The sequence below is a fragment of the Boleophthalmus pectinirostris genome, unplaced genomic scaffold (assembly GCF_026225935.1).
Source record: "Boleophthalmus pectinirostris isolate CB_2022bp ecotype Guang Dong unplaced genomic scaffold, ASM2622593v1 HiC_scaffold_2825, whole genome shotgun sequence".
In the NCBI taxonomy this organism is placed as follows: Eukaryota; Metazoa; Chordata; class Actinopteri; order Gobiiformes; family Gobiidae; genus Boleophthalmus; species Boleophthalmus pectinirostris.
In genome coordinates, this window is record NW_026571290.1 from 130501 (window position 1) to 148000 (window position 17500).

Below are 17500 nucleotides of genomic sequence, written 5' to 3' on the forward strand. Positions count from 1 at the left end.
ATAATAAATATGTAAAAGTGTCAGACGTCCAGCACTTCCTCGGCCGTGCCGCCGCACCGCAGACGGTACCGACCCGTTCTCCAGCTGATCGTGGGATCCCAGAGCGCAGACAGGAAAATCTGCACGGCCATCGACTCCCGGATGAACCACGCCACCGCGAAGTCCAGCTTAGAGAAGCACGGAGCACCGCCCTGGAACGACAAGGGAGCCACAACTGAGCCACGACTGAGCCACGACTGAGCCGCGACTGAGCCGCGACGACTGAGCCGCGACAGAGCCGCGACGAGCTGAGCCGGCGACTGAGCCAGGACCGCGAGCCGCGACAGAGCCGCGACTGAGCCGCGACAGAGCCGCGACTGAGCCGCGACTGAGCCGCGACTGAGCCGCGACTGAGCCGCGACAGAGCCGCGACAGAGCCGCGACTGACCTGAGCCGCGACTGAGCCGACTGAGCCGACAGAGCCGACAGAGCCGCGACAGAGCCGCGACAGAGCCGCGACAGAGCCGCGACAGAGCCGCGACTGACCCAGGAGAGAGCCGCGACTGAGCCGCGACTGAGCCGCGACTGAGCCGCGACTGAGCCGCGACTGAGCCGCGACTGAGCCGCGACTGAGCCGCGACTGAGCCGCGACTGAGCCGACTGAGCCGCGACTGAGCCACGACTGAATCAGTAGTAGCTGTAGTAGCTGTAGTAGTTGTAGTAGTTGTAGTAGTTGTAGTAGTAGTAGCTGTAGTAGTTGTAGTAGTTGTAGTAGTTGTAGTAGCTGTAGTAGCTGTAGTAGCTGTAGTAGTTGTAGTAGTTGTAGTAGCTGTAGTAGCTGTAGTAGTTGTTGTAGTAGCTGTAGTAGCTGTAGTAGTTGTAGTAGCTGTAGTAGTTGTTGTAGTAGCTGTAGTAGCTGTAGTAGTCTGTAGTAGTTGTAGTTAGTAGTTGTAGTAGTTGTAGTAGCTGTAGTAGCTGTAGTAGTTGTAGTAGTTGTAGTAGTTGTAGTAGCTGTAGTAGCTGTGTAGTAGTTGTAGTAGTTGTAGTAGTTGTTGTAGTAGTTGTAGTGTAGTAGCTGTAGTAGTTGTAGTAGTTGTAGTAGTGTAGTAGCTGTAGTAGTTGTAGTAGTTGTAGTAGCTGTAGTAGTTGTAGTAGTTGTAGTGTAGTAGTTGTAGTAGCTGTAGTAGCTAGTTGTAGTAGTTAGTAGTTGTAGTAGCTGTAGTAGTGTAGTAGTAGTGTAGTAGTTGTAGTAGTAGTTGTAGTAGCTGTAGTAGCTGTAGTAGTGTAGTAGCTGTAGTAGTTGTAGTAGTTGTAGTAGCTGTAGTAGTTGTAGTAGTAGTTGTAGTAGCTGTAGTAGTAGTTGTAGTAGTTGTAGTAGCTGTAGTAGCTGTAGTAGTGTGTTGTAGTAGCTGTAGTAGTTGTTGTAGTAGCTGTAGTAGCTGTAGTAGTTGTAGTAGTTGTAGTAGCTGTAGTAGTTGTTGTAGTAGCTGTAGTAGCTGTAGTAGTTGTAGTAGTTGTAGTAGTAGCTGTAGTAGCTGTAGTAGCTGTAGTAGCTGTAGTAGTTGTAGTAGTAGTAGTTGTAGTAGCTGTAGTAGTTGTAGTAGTTGTAGTAGCTGTAGTAGTTGTAGTAGTTGTAGTAGCTGTAGTAGTTGTAGTAGTTTGTAGTAGCTGTAGTAGTTGTAGTAGCTGTAGTAGTTGTAGTAGCTGTAGTAGTTGTAGTAGTTGTAGTAGTTGTAGTAGCTGTAGTAGCTGTAGTAGTAGTTGTAGTAGCTGTAGTAGTTGTTGTAGTAGCTGTAGTAGTTGTTGTAGTAGCTGTAGTAGTTGTAGTAGCTAGTAGTTGTAGTAGTTGTAGTAGTTGTAGTAGTAGTAGCTGTAGTAGTTGTAGTAGTTGTAGTAGCTGTAGTAGTAGTAGCTGTAGTAGTTGTAGTAGTAGTAGTAGTAGTTGTAGTAGCTGTAGTAGCTGTAGTAGCTGTAGTAGTAGTAGCTGTAGTAGTTGTAGTAGTTGTAGTAGTTGTAGTAGCTTGTAGTAGTTGTAGTAGTAGTAGTGTTAGTAGTTGTAGTAGCTTAGTAGTAGTTGTAGTAGTTGTAGTAGCTGTAGTAGTTGTAGTAGTAGCTGTAGTAGTTGTTGTAGTTGTAGTGTAGTAGCTGTAGTAGTTGTAGTAGCTGTAGTAGCTGTAGTAGTTGTAGTAGTTGTAGTAGCTGTAGTAGTTGTAGTAGTAGCTGTAGTAGTTGTAGTAGTAGTAGTAGCTGTAGTAGTAGTAGTTGTAGTAGTTTGTAGTGTAGTAGTTGTAGTAGTAGCTGTAGTAGTTGTAGTGTAGTAGTGTAGTGTAGTAGCTGTAGTAGCTGTAGTAGTAGCTGTAGTAGTAGTAGTGTAGTAGCTGTAGTAGTGTGTAGTAGTAGTAGTAGTAGTAGCTGTAGTAGCTGTAGTAGTGTAGTAGTTGTAGTAGTAGTAGTAGCTGTAGTAGTTGTAGTGTAGTAGTTGTAGTAGCTGTAGTAGTAGTAGCTGTAGTAGCTGTAGTAGTTGTAGTAGCTGTAGTAGTTGTAGTTGTAGTAGCTGTAGTAGTAGCTGTAGTAGCTGTAGTAGTAGTAGTAGTTAGTAGTAGTAGTAGTAGTAGTAGCTGTAGTAGTAGTTGTAGTAGCTGTAGTAGTAGTAGTTGTAGTAGTTGTTGTAGTAGCTGTAGTAGTAGTAGTTGTAGTAGTTGTAGTAGTTGTAGTAGCTGTAGTAGTTGTTGTAGTAGCTGTAGTAGTTGTAGTAGCTGTAGTAGTTGTAGTAGCTGTAGTAGTTGTAGTAGTGTAGTAGTTGTGTAGTAGTAGCTGTAGTAGTTGTAGTAGTTGTAGTAGCTGTAGTAGCTGTAGTAGTAGTAGCTGTAGTAGCTGTAGTAGTTGTAGTAGTAGTAGCTGTAGTAGTTGTAGTAGCTGTAGTAGTTGTAGTAGTTGTAGTAGTTGTAGTAGTAGCTGTAGTAGCTGTAGTAGCTGTAGTAGTTGTAGTAGTTGTAGTAGTTGTAGTAGCTGTAGTAGTTGTAGTAGCTGTAGTAGTTGTTGTAGTAGCTTAGTAGTGTAGTAGTGTAGTAGTAGTAGCTGTAGTAGCTGTAGTAGTAGTGTAGTAGTTAGTAGTTGTAGTAGCTGTAGTAGTTGTAGTAGTAGTAGTAGTTGTAGTAGTAGCTGTAAGTAGTAGTGTAGTAGCTGTAGTAGTGTAGTTGTAGTAGTGTGTAGTAGTAGCTGTAGTAGCTGTAGTAGTAGTAGTTAGTAGCTGTAGTAGCTGTAGTAGTTGTAGTAGTAGTAGTTGTAGTAGCTGTTAGTAGTAGTGTAGTAGTTGTAGTAGTGTAGTAGTAGTAGCTGTAGTAGTTGTAGTAGCTGTAGTAGTTGTTGTAGTAGTTGTAGTAGCTGTAGTAGCTGTAGTAGTTGTTGTAGTAGTTGTAGTAGCTGTAGTAGTTAGCTGTAGTAGTAGTAGCTGTAGTAGTTGTAGTAGTAGTGTAGTAGTAGCTAGTAGCTGTAGTAGTTGTAGTTGTAGTTGTAGTAGTAGCTGTAGTAGTTGTTGTAGTTGTAGTAGTGTAGTAGCTGTAGTAGCTGTAGTAGTGTAGTGTAGTTGTTGTAGTTAGCTGTAGTAGTAGTAGCTGTAGTAGTTGTAGTGTAGTAGCTGTAGTAGTGTAGTAGTGTAGTAGCTGTAGTAGTGTAGTAGCTGTAGTAGCTGTAGTAGTAGTAGTAGTAGTAGTAGTAGTAGTAGTTGTAGTAGCTGTAGTAGTTGTAGTAGTAGTAGCTGTAGTAGTTGTAGTGTAGTAGCTGTAGTAGTAGTTGTAGTAGTTGTAGTAGTTGTAGTGTAGTAGCTGTAGTAGCTGTAGTAGCTGTAGTAGCTGTAGTAGTTGTAGTAGTTGTTGTAGTAGGTGTAGTAGGTGTAGTAGTTGTAGTAGTAGCTGTAGTAGTGTAGTAGTAGTAGCTGTAGTAGTAGTGTAGTAGTGTGTAGTAGCTGTAGTAGTTGTAGTGTAGTAGTTGTAGTAGTAGCTGTAGTAGCTGTAGTAGTAGTAGTTGTAGTAGTTGTAGTAGTTGTAGTAGTTGTAGTAGTTGTAGTAGCTGTAGTAGTTGTAGTAGCTGTAGTAGCTGTAGTAGTGTAGTAGTGTGTAGTAGCTGTAGTAGCTGTAGTAGTTGTAGTAGTTGTAGTAGCTGTAGTAGTTGTAGTAGTTGTAGTAGCTGTAGTAGCTGTAGTAGTTGTAGTAGTTGTAGTATTTACCTGTACTCCTGTGAGCTGGATGTAGTCTGAGATGAACCAGGCCAAACAGTGACACATGAAGAACACCATCATGTCCCATCTGACCAATCAGAGACAAGAACACACCGTCAGATAATCAGAGACGAGAACACACCGTCAGATAATCAGAGACGAGAACACACCGTCAGATAATCAGAGACGAGAACACACCGTCAGATAATCAGAGACGAGAACACACCGTCAGATAATCAGACACGAGAACACACCGTCAGATAATCAGAGACGAGAACACACCGTCAGATAATCAGAGACGAGAACACACCGTCAGATAATCAGAGACGAGAACACACCGTCAGATAATCAGAGACGAGAACACACCGTCAGATAATCAGAGACGAGAACACACCGTCAGATAATCAGACACGAGAACACACCGTCAGATAATCAGAGACGAGAACACACCGTCAGATAATCAGACACGACGAGATACAGACACCACACCGTCAGATAATCAGAGACGAGAACACACCGTCAGATAATCAGAGACGAGAACACACCGTCAGATAATCAGACACGAGAACACACCGTCAGATAATCAGACACGAGAACACACCGTCAGATAATCAGACACGAGAACACACCGTCAGATAATCAGACACGAGAACACACCGTCAGATAATCAGACACGAGAACACACCGTCAGATAATCAGACACGAGAACACACCGTCAGATAATCAGACACGAGAACACACCGTCAGATAATCAGAGACGAGAACACACCGTCAGATAATCAGACACGAGAACACACCGTCAGATAATCAGACACGAGAACACACCGTCAGATAATCAGAGACGAGAACACACCGTCAGATAATCAGACACGAGAACACACCGTCAGATAATCAGACACGAGAAACACACCGTCAGATAATCAGACACGAGAACACACCGTCAGATAATCAGACACGAGAACACACCGTCAGATAATCAGACACGAGAACACACCGTCAGATAATCAGACACGAGAACACACCGTCAGATAATCAGACACGAGAACACACCGTCAGATAATCAGTATTAGTATTTATAGTATAGTATATACAATACAATAGTAGTAGAATTTGCAGTATTGGTAGTAGTAGAAGTATTTGCAGTAGTAGTATTCACAGTATTTGTACCTGAAGATGTAGTGTGCGGCCCAGCCGATGATGAGGCTGGCGAGGAAACACTCAGAGACGGGCTCCAGGACCGTCCCCGGGAGCATGTTTATCCTCAACTTAGTCCATCTGAAACACAACCAGAACCACGACTAGAACCAGAACCAGAACCGGGACTAGAAACAGGACCAGAACCAGGACTAGAACCGGGACCAGAACCAGAACCGGGACTAGAACCAGGACCAGAACCAGAACCGGAACCGGGACTAGAATCAGGACCAGAACCAGGACTAGAACCAGAACCAGGACTCCTGTGTTTCTCTGCACAATAAAGACTTTACACCATAAATGGACCAATGAGAGCGCGAGCTGAGGTCACCTGATCATCCTGGACTGGAACTGTGCGATGGAGTAAGAACCCGAGTTCTGCAGAGCCACCTGGGTCGCCATGGAGAACCTCCAGCCCCTGGAACACACACACACACATATATATATAAACACACACACACACACACACAGAAACACACACACACACATATATATAAACACACACACACACACACACACACATATATACACACACAGAAACACACACACACACACACAGAAACACACACACACACATATAAACACACACACACACACACACACACACACACACACACATATATATATAAACACACACACAGAAACACACACACACACACACACAGAAACATACAAACAAACACAACACACTTGAGTGTGAGGAACCACAACACCAGGACAAGACCAGGAGGAGGATTATTATTATTATTATTACTGTTATTATTGATTATTATTATTATTATTATTGATTATTATTATTATTGTTATTATTGATTATTATTATTATTATGATGACTAGGCCTGAGTGTCGGTGACTTCACATCGTTCTATAGGTCAGTAATACTGAAGTAAATCTGGGTCAAATGTGGGTTTTTGTTGGAATGAAGCAGGTTCATGGGTTTAATCAGAAAATATTCTTATATTTGTATAAATCGCTCTGGATTATAAGACGCACTGTCATTAAATGGTCAATGTTTGAACTTTTTTTACAAATAATCGGCAGAGGACTTTGAAGTAAAGCCAACAGTGTGACGGGTGAGTGGTTTTGTGATGAGCAGGTGACGCCCTCACGCCATCTCCCACCGTGTTGCCACGGCAACAGGCTTAAACTGTCCTCACCAATAGGACGCCCAACAAAACCAAATCTGGACCACGGGAACAAAAAAACGACCAGAGCAGCAAAAGTGACGACGCACAAACATGATAATGCACAAAATAACACAAGCAAGAGCCCATCATTGCCGCTTGCAGCTACATTTATTATTATTCTCCTCCCAGTCCAGTCCCGGTCCAGTCCCGGTCCAGTCCCCAGTCCAGTCCAGTCCCAGTCCCCAGTCCAGTCCAGGTCCCAGTCCCCAGTCCAGTCCAGTCCCAGTCCCCAGTCCAGTCCAGGTCCAGTCCCCAGTCCAGTCCCAGTCCAGTCCCCGGTCCAGTCCAGTCCGAGTCCAGTCCCGGTCCAGTCCCGGTCCAGTCCCCAGGTCCAGTCCAGGTCCAGTCCAGGTCCAGTCCAGTCCCCGGTCCAGTCCAGGTCCAGTCCAGGTCCAGTCCAGTCCATCCAGTCCAGACCTGTCTGCGATGGCCTTGGCCATGAAGTAGTCCTCTGCGATGTACTGAGCGAAGGACACGAGTCCTCCAGCCTGGTCCAGGACGTCCTTCCTCATGAGGCAGGACATCCCCGTCACACACTTGATCCCCGTCACGTTGGCCGAGATGTAAGAGCGCGGGTGAGACGTCCCGAAGTACACCTGTCCAAAACACACCTGTCAAACACCTGTCAAACACCTGCCCAAGTACACCTGTCCAAAACACACCTGTCAAACACCTGTCAAACACCTGCCCAAGTACACCTGTCCAAAACACACCTGTCAAACACCTGTCCAAAACACCTGTCAAACACCTGTCAAACACCTGCCGAAGTACACCTGTCCAAAACACCCTGTCAAACACCTGCCCAAGTACACCTGTCAAACACACCTGTCAAACACCTGCCCAAGTACACCTGTCCAAAACACACCTGTCAAACACCTGTCAAACACCTGCCCAAGTACACCTGTCCAAAACACACCTGTCAAACACCTGTCAAACACCTGCCCAAGTACACCTGTCCAAAACACACCTGTCAAAACACCTGTCAAACACCTGTCCAAGTCACACCTGTCAAACACCTGCCCAAGTACACCTGTCCAAAACACACCTGTCAAACACCTGTCAAACACCTGCCCAAGTACACCTGTCCAAAACACACCTGTCAAACACCTGTCAAAACACCCTGTCAAACACAAGTACACCTGTCAAACACCTGCCCAAGTACACCTGTCCAAAACACACCTGTCAAACACCTGTCAAACACCTGCCCAAGTACACCTGTCCAAACCTGTCAAACAAAACACACCTGTCAAACACACTGTCAAACACCTGCCCAAGTACACCTGTCCAAAACACCTGTCAAACACCTGTCAAACACCTGCCCAAGTACACCTGTCCAAACACACACCTGTCAAAACACCTGTCAAACACCTGTCAAACACAAGTACACCTGTCCAAAACACACCTGTCACACCTGTCAAACACCTGTCAAACACCTGCAAACCAAGTACACCTGTCCAAAACACACCTGTCAAACACCTGTCCAAACACCTGTCCAAAGTACACCTGTCAAAACACACTGTCAAACACCTGCCCAAGTACACCTGTCCAAAACACACCTGTCAAACACCTGCCCAAGTACACCTGTCCAAAACACACCTGTCAAACACCTGTCAAACACCTGCCCAAGTACACCTGTCAAACACCTGTCAAACACAAGTACACCTGTCAAACACAAAACACACCTGTCAAACACCTGTCAAACACCTGCAAACCAAGTACACCTGTCCAAAACACACCTGTCAAACACACCTGTCAAACACCTGTCAAACACCTGTCAAACACCTGTCAAACAGTACACCTGTCAAACACCCTGTCAAACACCTGTCCAAACACCTGTACACCTGTCCAAAACACACCTGTCAAACACCTGTCAAAACACCCTGCCCAAAGTACACCTGTCCAAAACACACCTGTCAAACACCTGTCAAACACCTGCCACAACAGTAAACACCTGTCAAACACCTGTCAAACACCTGTCAAACAGACACCTGTCAAACACCTGTCAAACACCTGTCAAACACCCGAAGTACACCTGTCAAACAGACAGGTGACAGACAGGTGAGACCAAAATACACCTGCCCAACAGACACAGAATACACCTGTCAAACACCTGTCAAAAAGACCAAAATACACCTGCCGAACGCTCCGTTCTACCTGGTGATGTCATCGAGTGAACAGCTTTTCAGAACAGATCCAGGTGATTCTAGTGAAGGTGTGTGGAGTTTAAAAACACAGTGGGGCACTTCCTGTATCAGCACACGATGACATCACGAGGTGCAGCAGTGTTTTGAGTGTGAGGTCGGCGTGCGTCACCTGTTCTAACGTGGCGGCGAATCCCTGACGGTCGGCGACGTACGGCAAACCGTGCACCAGGCCCACCTTCTCCGTCATCTGATTGGTCAGATCTGTGAGCGTGTCGGACTTCACTGAGGAGACAAAGACCAGGACTAAACCAGGACTACAACAGGACTAAACCAGGACTAGACCAGGACTAGACTAAACAGGACTAGACCAGGACCAGACTACAAGGACCAACCAGGACTAACAGGACTAAACCAGGACTAGACCAGGTCTAAACCAGGACTAGACCAGGACTAGACCAGGACTAAACCAGGACTACAACAGGACTAAACCAGGACTAGACCAGGTCTAAACCAGGACTAGACCAGGACTACAACAGGACTAAACCAGGACTAGACCAGGACTAGACCAGGTCTAAACCAGGACTAAACCAGGACTACAATAGGACTAAACCATGACTGAAGCCAGGACTAGACCAGGACTAGACCAGGACTGAACCAGGACTAGACCAGAACTATAACAGGACTAAACCTAAAGTGGGTCTAAATCGGGTGTGAGTCCAGGTCCGAGTCCGGGTCTGGGTCCGGGTCCAAGTCTAGTCCTGGTAATGGTCCTGGTGGGTCTGAGTCCGGGTCTAGTCCTGGTCCTGGTGGGTCTGAGTCCGGGTCCGGGTCCGGGTCCTGGTGGGTCTCACCTCGTATTCCGCTGTCGCAGATCCACACCAGGTTGTACTTGGCGCTCTCGTATCCCGGCATCAGGTTGTTGATCTTGGGGTTAATCCCGACTTTCCTCCCCCCTGGAACAACAAACAACAAACAAACTACTGACAGAAAGAAAACAAACAACAAACAAACTACTGACAGAAAGAAACAAACAAACAACAAACTACTGACAGAAACAAACAAACAAACTACTGACAGAAAGAAAACAAACAACAAACAAACTACTGACAGAAAGAAACAAACAACAAACAAACTACTGACAGAAAGAAAACAAACAACAAACAAACATGACAGAAAGAAAAACAAACAACAAAACTACTGACAGAAAGAAAACAAACAACACAACTACAGAAAGAAACAAACAAAAACTACTGACAGAAAGAAAACAAACAACAAACTACTGACAGAAAGAAAACAACAACAAACTACTGACAGAAAGAAAACAAACAACAAACAAACTACTGACAGAAAGAAAACAAACAACAAACAACAAACTACTGACAGAAAGAAAACAAACAACAAACTACTGACAGAAAACAAACTACTGACAGAAAGAAACAACAACAAACAAACTACTGACAGAAAGAAAACAAACAACAAACTACTGACAGAAAAAACAACAAACTACTGACAGAAAGAAAACAAACAACAAACAACCTACTGACAGAAAGAAAACAAACAAACAAACAAACTACTGACAACAGAAAGAAAACAACAAAAACAAACTGACAAAAAGAAAACAAACAACCAAACTACTGACAGAAAGAAAACAAACAACAAACTACTGACAGAAAGAAAACAAACAACAAAACTACTGACAGAAAGAAAACAAACAAAACAACAACTACTGACAGAAAGAAAACAAACAACAAACTACTGACAGAAAAACAAACAACAAAAACTACTGACAGAAAGAAAACAAACAACAAACTACTGACAGACAAAAACAAACAACAAACTACTGACAGAAAGAAAACAAAACAAACAAACAAACTACTGACAGAAAGAAACAAACAACAAACAAAACTACTGACAGAAAGAAAACAAACAAACAACAAACTACTGACAGAAAGAAAACAAACAACACTGACAGAAAAGAAACAAACAACAAACTACTGACAGAAAGAAAACAAACAACAAACTACTGACAGAAAGAAAACAAACAACAAACTACTGACAGACAGAAAACAAACAAACTACTGACAGAAAGAAAACAAACAACAAACTACTGACAGACAGAAAACAAACAACAAACTACTGACAGAAAGAAAACAAACTACTGACAGAAAGAAACAAACAACAAACATACTACTGACAGACAGAAAACAAACAACAAACTACTGACAGAAAGAAAACAAACAACAAACTACTGACAGAAGAAAACAAACAACAAACTACTGACAGAAAACAAACTACTGACAGAAAGAAACAAACAACAAACAAACTACTGACAGAAGAAACAAAACAACAAACTACTGACAGAAAGAAAACAAAAACAAACTACTGACAGAAAGAAACAAACAAACAACAAACTACTGACAGAAAGAAAACAAACAACAAACAAACAACTGACAGAAAGAAACAAACAAACAACTACTGACAGAAAGAAAACAACAACAAACTGACAACAAAAACAAACAACAAAAACTACTGACAGAAGAAAACAAACAACAAACAACTACTGACAGAAGAAAACAAACAACAAACAAACTACTGACAGAAAGAAAAACAAACAAACAAACTACTGACAGAAAGAAAACAAACAACAAACAAACTACTGACAGAAAGAAAACAAACAACAAACAAACTACTGACAGAAAGAAAACAAACAACAAACTACTGACAGAAAGAAAACAAACAACAAACAAACTACTGACAGAAAGAAAACAAACAACAAACAAACTACTGACAGAAAAAAACAAAACAACTACTGACAGAAAACAAACAAACAAACAACAAACAAACTACTGACAGAAAGAAAAACAACAAACACTGACAGAAAGAAAACAAACAACAAACTACTGACAAAAGAAAACAAAAACAAACAACTACTGACAGAAAGAAAAACAAACAACTACTGACAGAAAGAAAACAAACAACAAACAAAAGAAAACAAACAACACTACTGACAGAAAGAAAACAAAAACAACAAACTACTGACAGAAGAAAACAAACAACAAACTACTGACAGAAAAAAACAAACTACTGACAGAAAGAAACAAACAACAAACAAACAAACTACAGAAAGAAAAAAACAAACAACAAGAACAAATACTGACAGAAACAACAACAGAACAAAAAAAACAAACAAACAAACTACTGACAGAAAGAAAACAAACAACAAACTACTGACAGAAAGAAACAAACAACAAATACTGACAGAAAGAAAACAAACTACTGACAGAAAGAAAACAAAAACAAACAAAAAACTACTGACAGAAAGAAAACAAACAACAAACAAACTACTGACAGAAAGAAAACAAACAACAAACTACTGACAGAAAGAAACAAACAACAAACTACTGACAGAAAGAAAACAAACAACAAACTACTGACAGAAAGAAAAAACAAACAACTACTGACAGAAAGAAAACAAACAACAAACTACTGACAGAAAGAAAACAAACAACAAACAAACTACTGACAGAAGAAACAAACAACAAACTACTGACAGAAAGAAAACAAACAACAAACAAACTACTGACAGAAAGAAAACAAACAACAAACTACTGACAGAAAGAAAACAAACAAACAAACAAACTACTGACAGAAAGAAAACAAACAACAAACTACTGACAGACAAACTACTGACAGAAGAAAAACAAACAACAAACAAACTACTGACAGAAAGAAAACAAACAAACAACAAACTACTGACAGAAAGAAAAACAAACAACAAACAAACTACTGACAGAAAGAAAACAAACAACAAACAAACTACTGACAGAAAGAAAACAAACAACAAAAAACTACTGACAGACAAGAAAACAAACAACAAACTACTGACAGAAAGAAAACAAACAACAAACAAACTACTGACAGAAAAGAAACAACAAACAACAAAGACAAACAAACTCTGACAGAAAGAAAACAAACAACAAAACTACTGACAGAAAGAAAACAAACAACAAACAACACTACTGACAGAAGAAACAAACACAACAAACTACTGACAGAAAGAAAACAAAAACAAACTACTGACAGAAAGAAAACAAACAACAAACAAACTACTGACAGAAAGAAAACAAACAACAACAAACTACTGACAGAAAGAAAACAAACAACAAACAACTACTGACAGAAAGAAACAAACAAAAACAAACTACTGACAGAAAGAAAACAAACAACAAACTACTGACAGAAAAAAACAAACTACTGACAGAAAGAAACAAACAAACAAACTACTGACAAAAGAAAACAAACAACAAACAAACTACTGACAGAAAGAAAACAAACAACAAACTACTGACAGAAAAAACAAACAACAAACAAACTACTGACAGAAAGAAACAAACAACAAACAAACTACTGACAGAAAGAAAACAAACAACACAAACTACTGACAGAAAGAAAAAAACCAACAAACAAACTACTGACAGAAAGAAAACAAACAACAGAAAGAAACAACAAACAAACTACTGACAGAAAGAAAACAAAACAAACAACTACTGACAGAAGAAAAACAAACAACAAACAACTACTGAAAAAAAAACAAACAAAACAAACTACTGACAGAAAGAAAACAAACAACAAACTACTGACAGAAAGAAAACAACAAACTACTGACAGAAAAAACAAACACCTACTGACAGAAAGAAACAAACAACAAACAAACTACTGACAGAAAGAAAACAAACAAACTACTGACAGAAAAAAACAAACAAACAAACTACTGACAGAAAGAAAACAAACTACTGACAGAAGAAACAAACAAACAAACAAACAACTGACAGAAAGAAAACAAACAACAAATACTGACAGAAAGAAACAACAAACAAACTACTGACAGAAAGAAAACAAACAACTACTGACAGAAAGGAACAAACAACAAACTACTGACAGAAAGAAAACAAACAACAAACAAACAAACTACTGACAGAAAGAAAACAAACTACTGACAGAAAGAAAACAAACAACAAACAAACTACTGACAAAAAGAAAACAAACAACAAACAAACTACTGACAGAAAGAAACAACAAACAAACTACTGACAGAAAGAAAACAAACAACAAACTACTGACAGAAAGAAAAACAAACAAACAAACAAACTACTGACAGAAAGAAAGACAAACAACAAAAACAAACTAGACAAAACAAGAAAGAAAACAAACAAAAACAAACTACTGACAGAAAGAAAACAAACAACAAACAAACTACTGACAGACAGAAAACAAACAACAAACTACTGACAGAAAGAAACAAACAACAAACTACTGAGAGAAAGAAAATAAAAGAAAAGAGAGAAGAGAGAAAAACCACTGACACAGAAAGAAAAGAAGCGAGAGAAGAGAGAGAGGAGAAGGAGGAGGAGGAAGAGGAGGAAGAGGAGGAAGAGGAGGACTCACCGATGAAGAGGCGAGCGTCCACCCCGGGATATTTCCCCAACAGTTTCTTACAGACGTCGACGGCCGGATCATCCTGATCCTGAACACACAACAGGATCTCGTACTGAAACACACACACACACACACACACACACACACACACACACACACACACACACACACACACACACACACACACACACACACACACACACACACACACACACACACACACACACACACACACACACACACACACACACACACACACACACACACGACACACACACACACACACACACACGACACACACACAGACACACACACACACACACACACACACACACGACACACACACACACACACACACACACGACACACACACACACAACACACACACCACACACACACACACACACACACACACACACAGACACACACACACAACACACACACACACAACACACACACACACACACACACACACACACACACACACACACACACACACACACACACACACACACACAACACACACAACACACAACACACACACACACACACACACACACACACAACACACACACACACACACACAAAACACACACACACACAAAACAACATCAGCAACAGGGTTATACTAATACTACTCTTCCTCTACTCCTCCTCCTCCTCCTCTTCCTCACCTTGGGGTAGTCCAGGGTGAAGAAGGTCTCGAGGTTGGACACCAGGTTTGGGTCGACTCCTTTGAGCGGCTTGAGGAGCGAGACGCCGCTGATCTGAGAGAACGGCTGCTTCACCTCCGCTCGCTTACGGTGAAGATGGAGCCTCCTGCGGGAGACCACAGGGTTAGACCAGGACCGGGACCGGGACTGGGATCAGACCAGGACCAGAGACCAGAGACCAAACCAGGACCAGAATAAGTCCGTGTGTGTTTGTGAGGAGGTCAGTGCGTTAGAACATGGATTAAAGTTCAGGATTAGTTTGTGGAGCCCACGAGTTTTAAACGTGACTCATGAGTAAAGATGGTTTTGAGAGCCACAGTCACGGGGATCTGTACCACTGAAGACCGCCACCCGACCGCACCGACCGCCCCCGCCACCCCCACCGCCGCCCACCCGACCGCCCACCCCGACCGACCACCCGACCGACCACCCGACCGACCACCGACCGCCCACCCGACCGCCCACCCGACCGCCCACCCGACCGCCCACCCGACGCCCACCCGACCGACCACCCGACCGACCACCCGACCGACCGCACCCGACCGCCCACCTGACTGACCACCCGCCCACCTGACTGGAAAATAAGAGATTAAAGATTCCTCAAACATGAATCACTCCAAATCCAACTTCAGAGGGTCAGAGAGAAGAAACGACTAGAACATGGAGAAAGATCTGAGGAGAACAGTTTGAACAGTTTCACATTTTTCACTGGTGTTCTTCTCAGTTCTGATTCTGACTCTTGTGCACATGGCGCTCATGAGCCTCAGAGGAGCCACAGAGGAGCCACAGAGGAACCACAGAGGAGCCACAGAGGAGCCACAGAGGAGCCACAGAGGAGCCTCAGAGGAGCCTCAGAGGAGCCACAGAGGAGCCACAGAGGAGCCACAGAGGAGCCACAGAGGAACCACAGTCCAATTATCACACAGTATCTGCTGGAGAACTTGGTATTAAAGGGATTTTTAAGAATCACAAACTGAGCCTGAGCTTTAATCCATGTTCTAACGCACTTGACCCGTCCGGGAGATCCAGAACACGGACCCGATACTGGATCCAGCTCTTATTCCTGGATCGGTGCCGGTGTTCGATACCGATATTCTGTCTTTAAATGCTGAGTCAAAGTAAAAAATATGAAAACACGACTCAAGTCAAACACGACTGGACTCACCGACCAGAGATCAGCCTTCTGTCCCCTGTCCCGTCCCCTGTCCCCACACCTGTGTCCCCACACCTGTGTCCCCACACCTGTGTCCCCACTAGGGATGGGCATGATTAATCAATTAATCAATAATTGATCATTAAGAATTTCATCGATTACGTTAATTTTAATTGACAAACCGAATGTAGGTTGTTGTGTGTGTCGTGACCAAACAGGTGTGTACATGTGTCTCTGCATCAGAAGGAGCGAGACACAAACAGTGGGTCAGTCTGTAACGAACCGAAGCACAAATGTGGATTTAACCAGGATTTGTAGAAGAAATTCCACACTTTCCGTTGCGTTGGGACAAGTGTGAGTCCATGTGCACAGTGGATAAAGCAGCACATATGTTTCTGTGTCCAGTGGGAAAAAGTTTTTCCAGGTGAGAGTCGCTCAATGTGGATGACGAGGCCCCGCCCCCCTCCCCCCGTACGCTGTCCTGGTTTTGACAAACACAAATCTGGTCACACTGACCTGTATTCACCTGAGTCATGTCTTTTAATCCAACACAAGTTGAACCACATCAGCGACACAAGAGCTGGAGTTTTATCTTCACTTAGTTTATGTAAATTAGTGATGTGGTTTTAAGTTTTGTTTCTGTGAGATTTGAACAAAACTGAATTAAACACATTATAATGTCAAACAGCTGATGTGGCTCTAGAGTCGTTATGTTTATATGTCGTAAAGTTGAATTTATTGATGCAGATTAGTGCAGATAGTAATAATAATGATGATCATTTTAATAGAAAAACGTTCATGATTAATCAATAATCGATCCTTAATTCTTCCGACGATCGATTAAGAAAATTTCATCGAATGCCCGTCCCTAGTCCCCACACCCGTGTCCCCACACCCGTGTCCCCACACCCGTGTCCCCACACCCGTGTCCCCACACCCGTGTCCCCACACCCGTGTGCGTGTGCGTGTGCGTGTGTGTGCCATTGTTCTCACTAAACTGTTCTTGTTTGTGTTTGTTTAGAGGAGGGAGGAAGTAGCTAAAGCTAACGAGCTACAGCTCTTTATAAAAGAGCAAACCGGTCAAACACGACACTAAAGTACGATTATTTGTCCTTTTTACGATTCAGAAACGGCTCTAAACGAGTGTCGACTCTGTACCGTCACAAAACTGAACCGCACGGACCGGACACAGGTTCTGTTTAGCTCCGAGGCTAAAGCTAACGCGGCGGTTCCACTGAAAACGCCCCTTCAGTGAACCGGAGCCAACACCGGGTCACACCGGGTCAACAACCCCGCCTGAAGGCCCCGAGAGCCCGGGGGGAGCGAGTCTGCGGGGAAACCTACGAATAAATATGAATAAACGTGTCCGAGTGTCACAAGACGAGAAGACAACAGCCCGTTAGCATGTAGCCGTTAGCATGTAGCCGTTAGCATTAGCCGTACTCACACATAGATGATGGACATGAGGTGCATGAGC

General features: G+C 42.9%; 1 protein-coding gene across 3 annotated transcripts in view; it reads right to left on the reverse strand.

Moving 5' to 3' along the window:
• The window catches only part of ugcg (UDP-glucose ceramide glucosyltransferase), a 19470-nt gene that overhangs the window by 1168 nt on the left and 802 nt on the right, over positions 1 to 17500 (reverse strand). For all 3 annotated transcript variants that reach the window (XR_008633039.1, XR_008633038.1, XM_055159897.1), the window contains exons 1-10: positions 17471 to 17500; positions 14832 to 14976; positions 14167 to 14269; positions 9573 to 9674; positions 8891 to 9003; positions 6995 to 7173; positions 5721 to 5807; positions 5363 to 5470; positions 4205 to 4283; positions 1 to 191 (exon numbers count right to left, since the gene is read on the reverse strand). The exon at positions 1 to 191 is cut by the window's left edge; the exon at positions 17471 to 17500 is cut by the window's right edge and continues 802 nt beyond it. Coding sequence is in view for 1 of the 3 variants with exons in the window: in XM_055159897.1 (XP_055015872.1) it covers positions 21 to 191; positions 4205 to 4283; positions 5363 to 5470; positions 5721 to 5807; positions 6995 to 7173; positions 8891 to 9003; positions 9573 to 9674; positions 14167 to 14269; positions 14832 to 14976; positions 17471 to 17500 (1117 nt within the window). In the remaining 2 variants the exon portion in view is untranslated. The remainder of the gene's footprint in view (positions 192 to 4204; positions 4284 to 5362; positions 5471 to 5720; positions 5808 to 6994; positions 7174 to 8890; positions 9004 to 9572; positions 9675 to 14166; positions 14270 to 14831; positions 14977 to 17470) is intronic.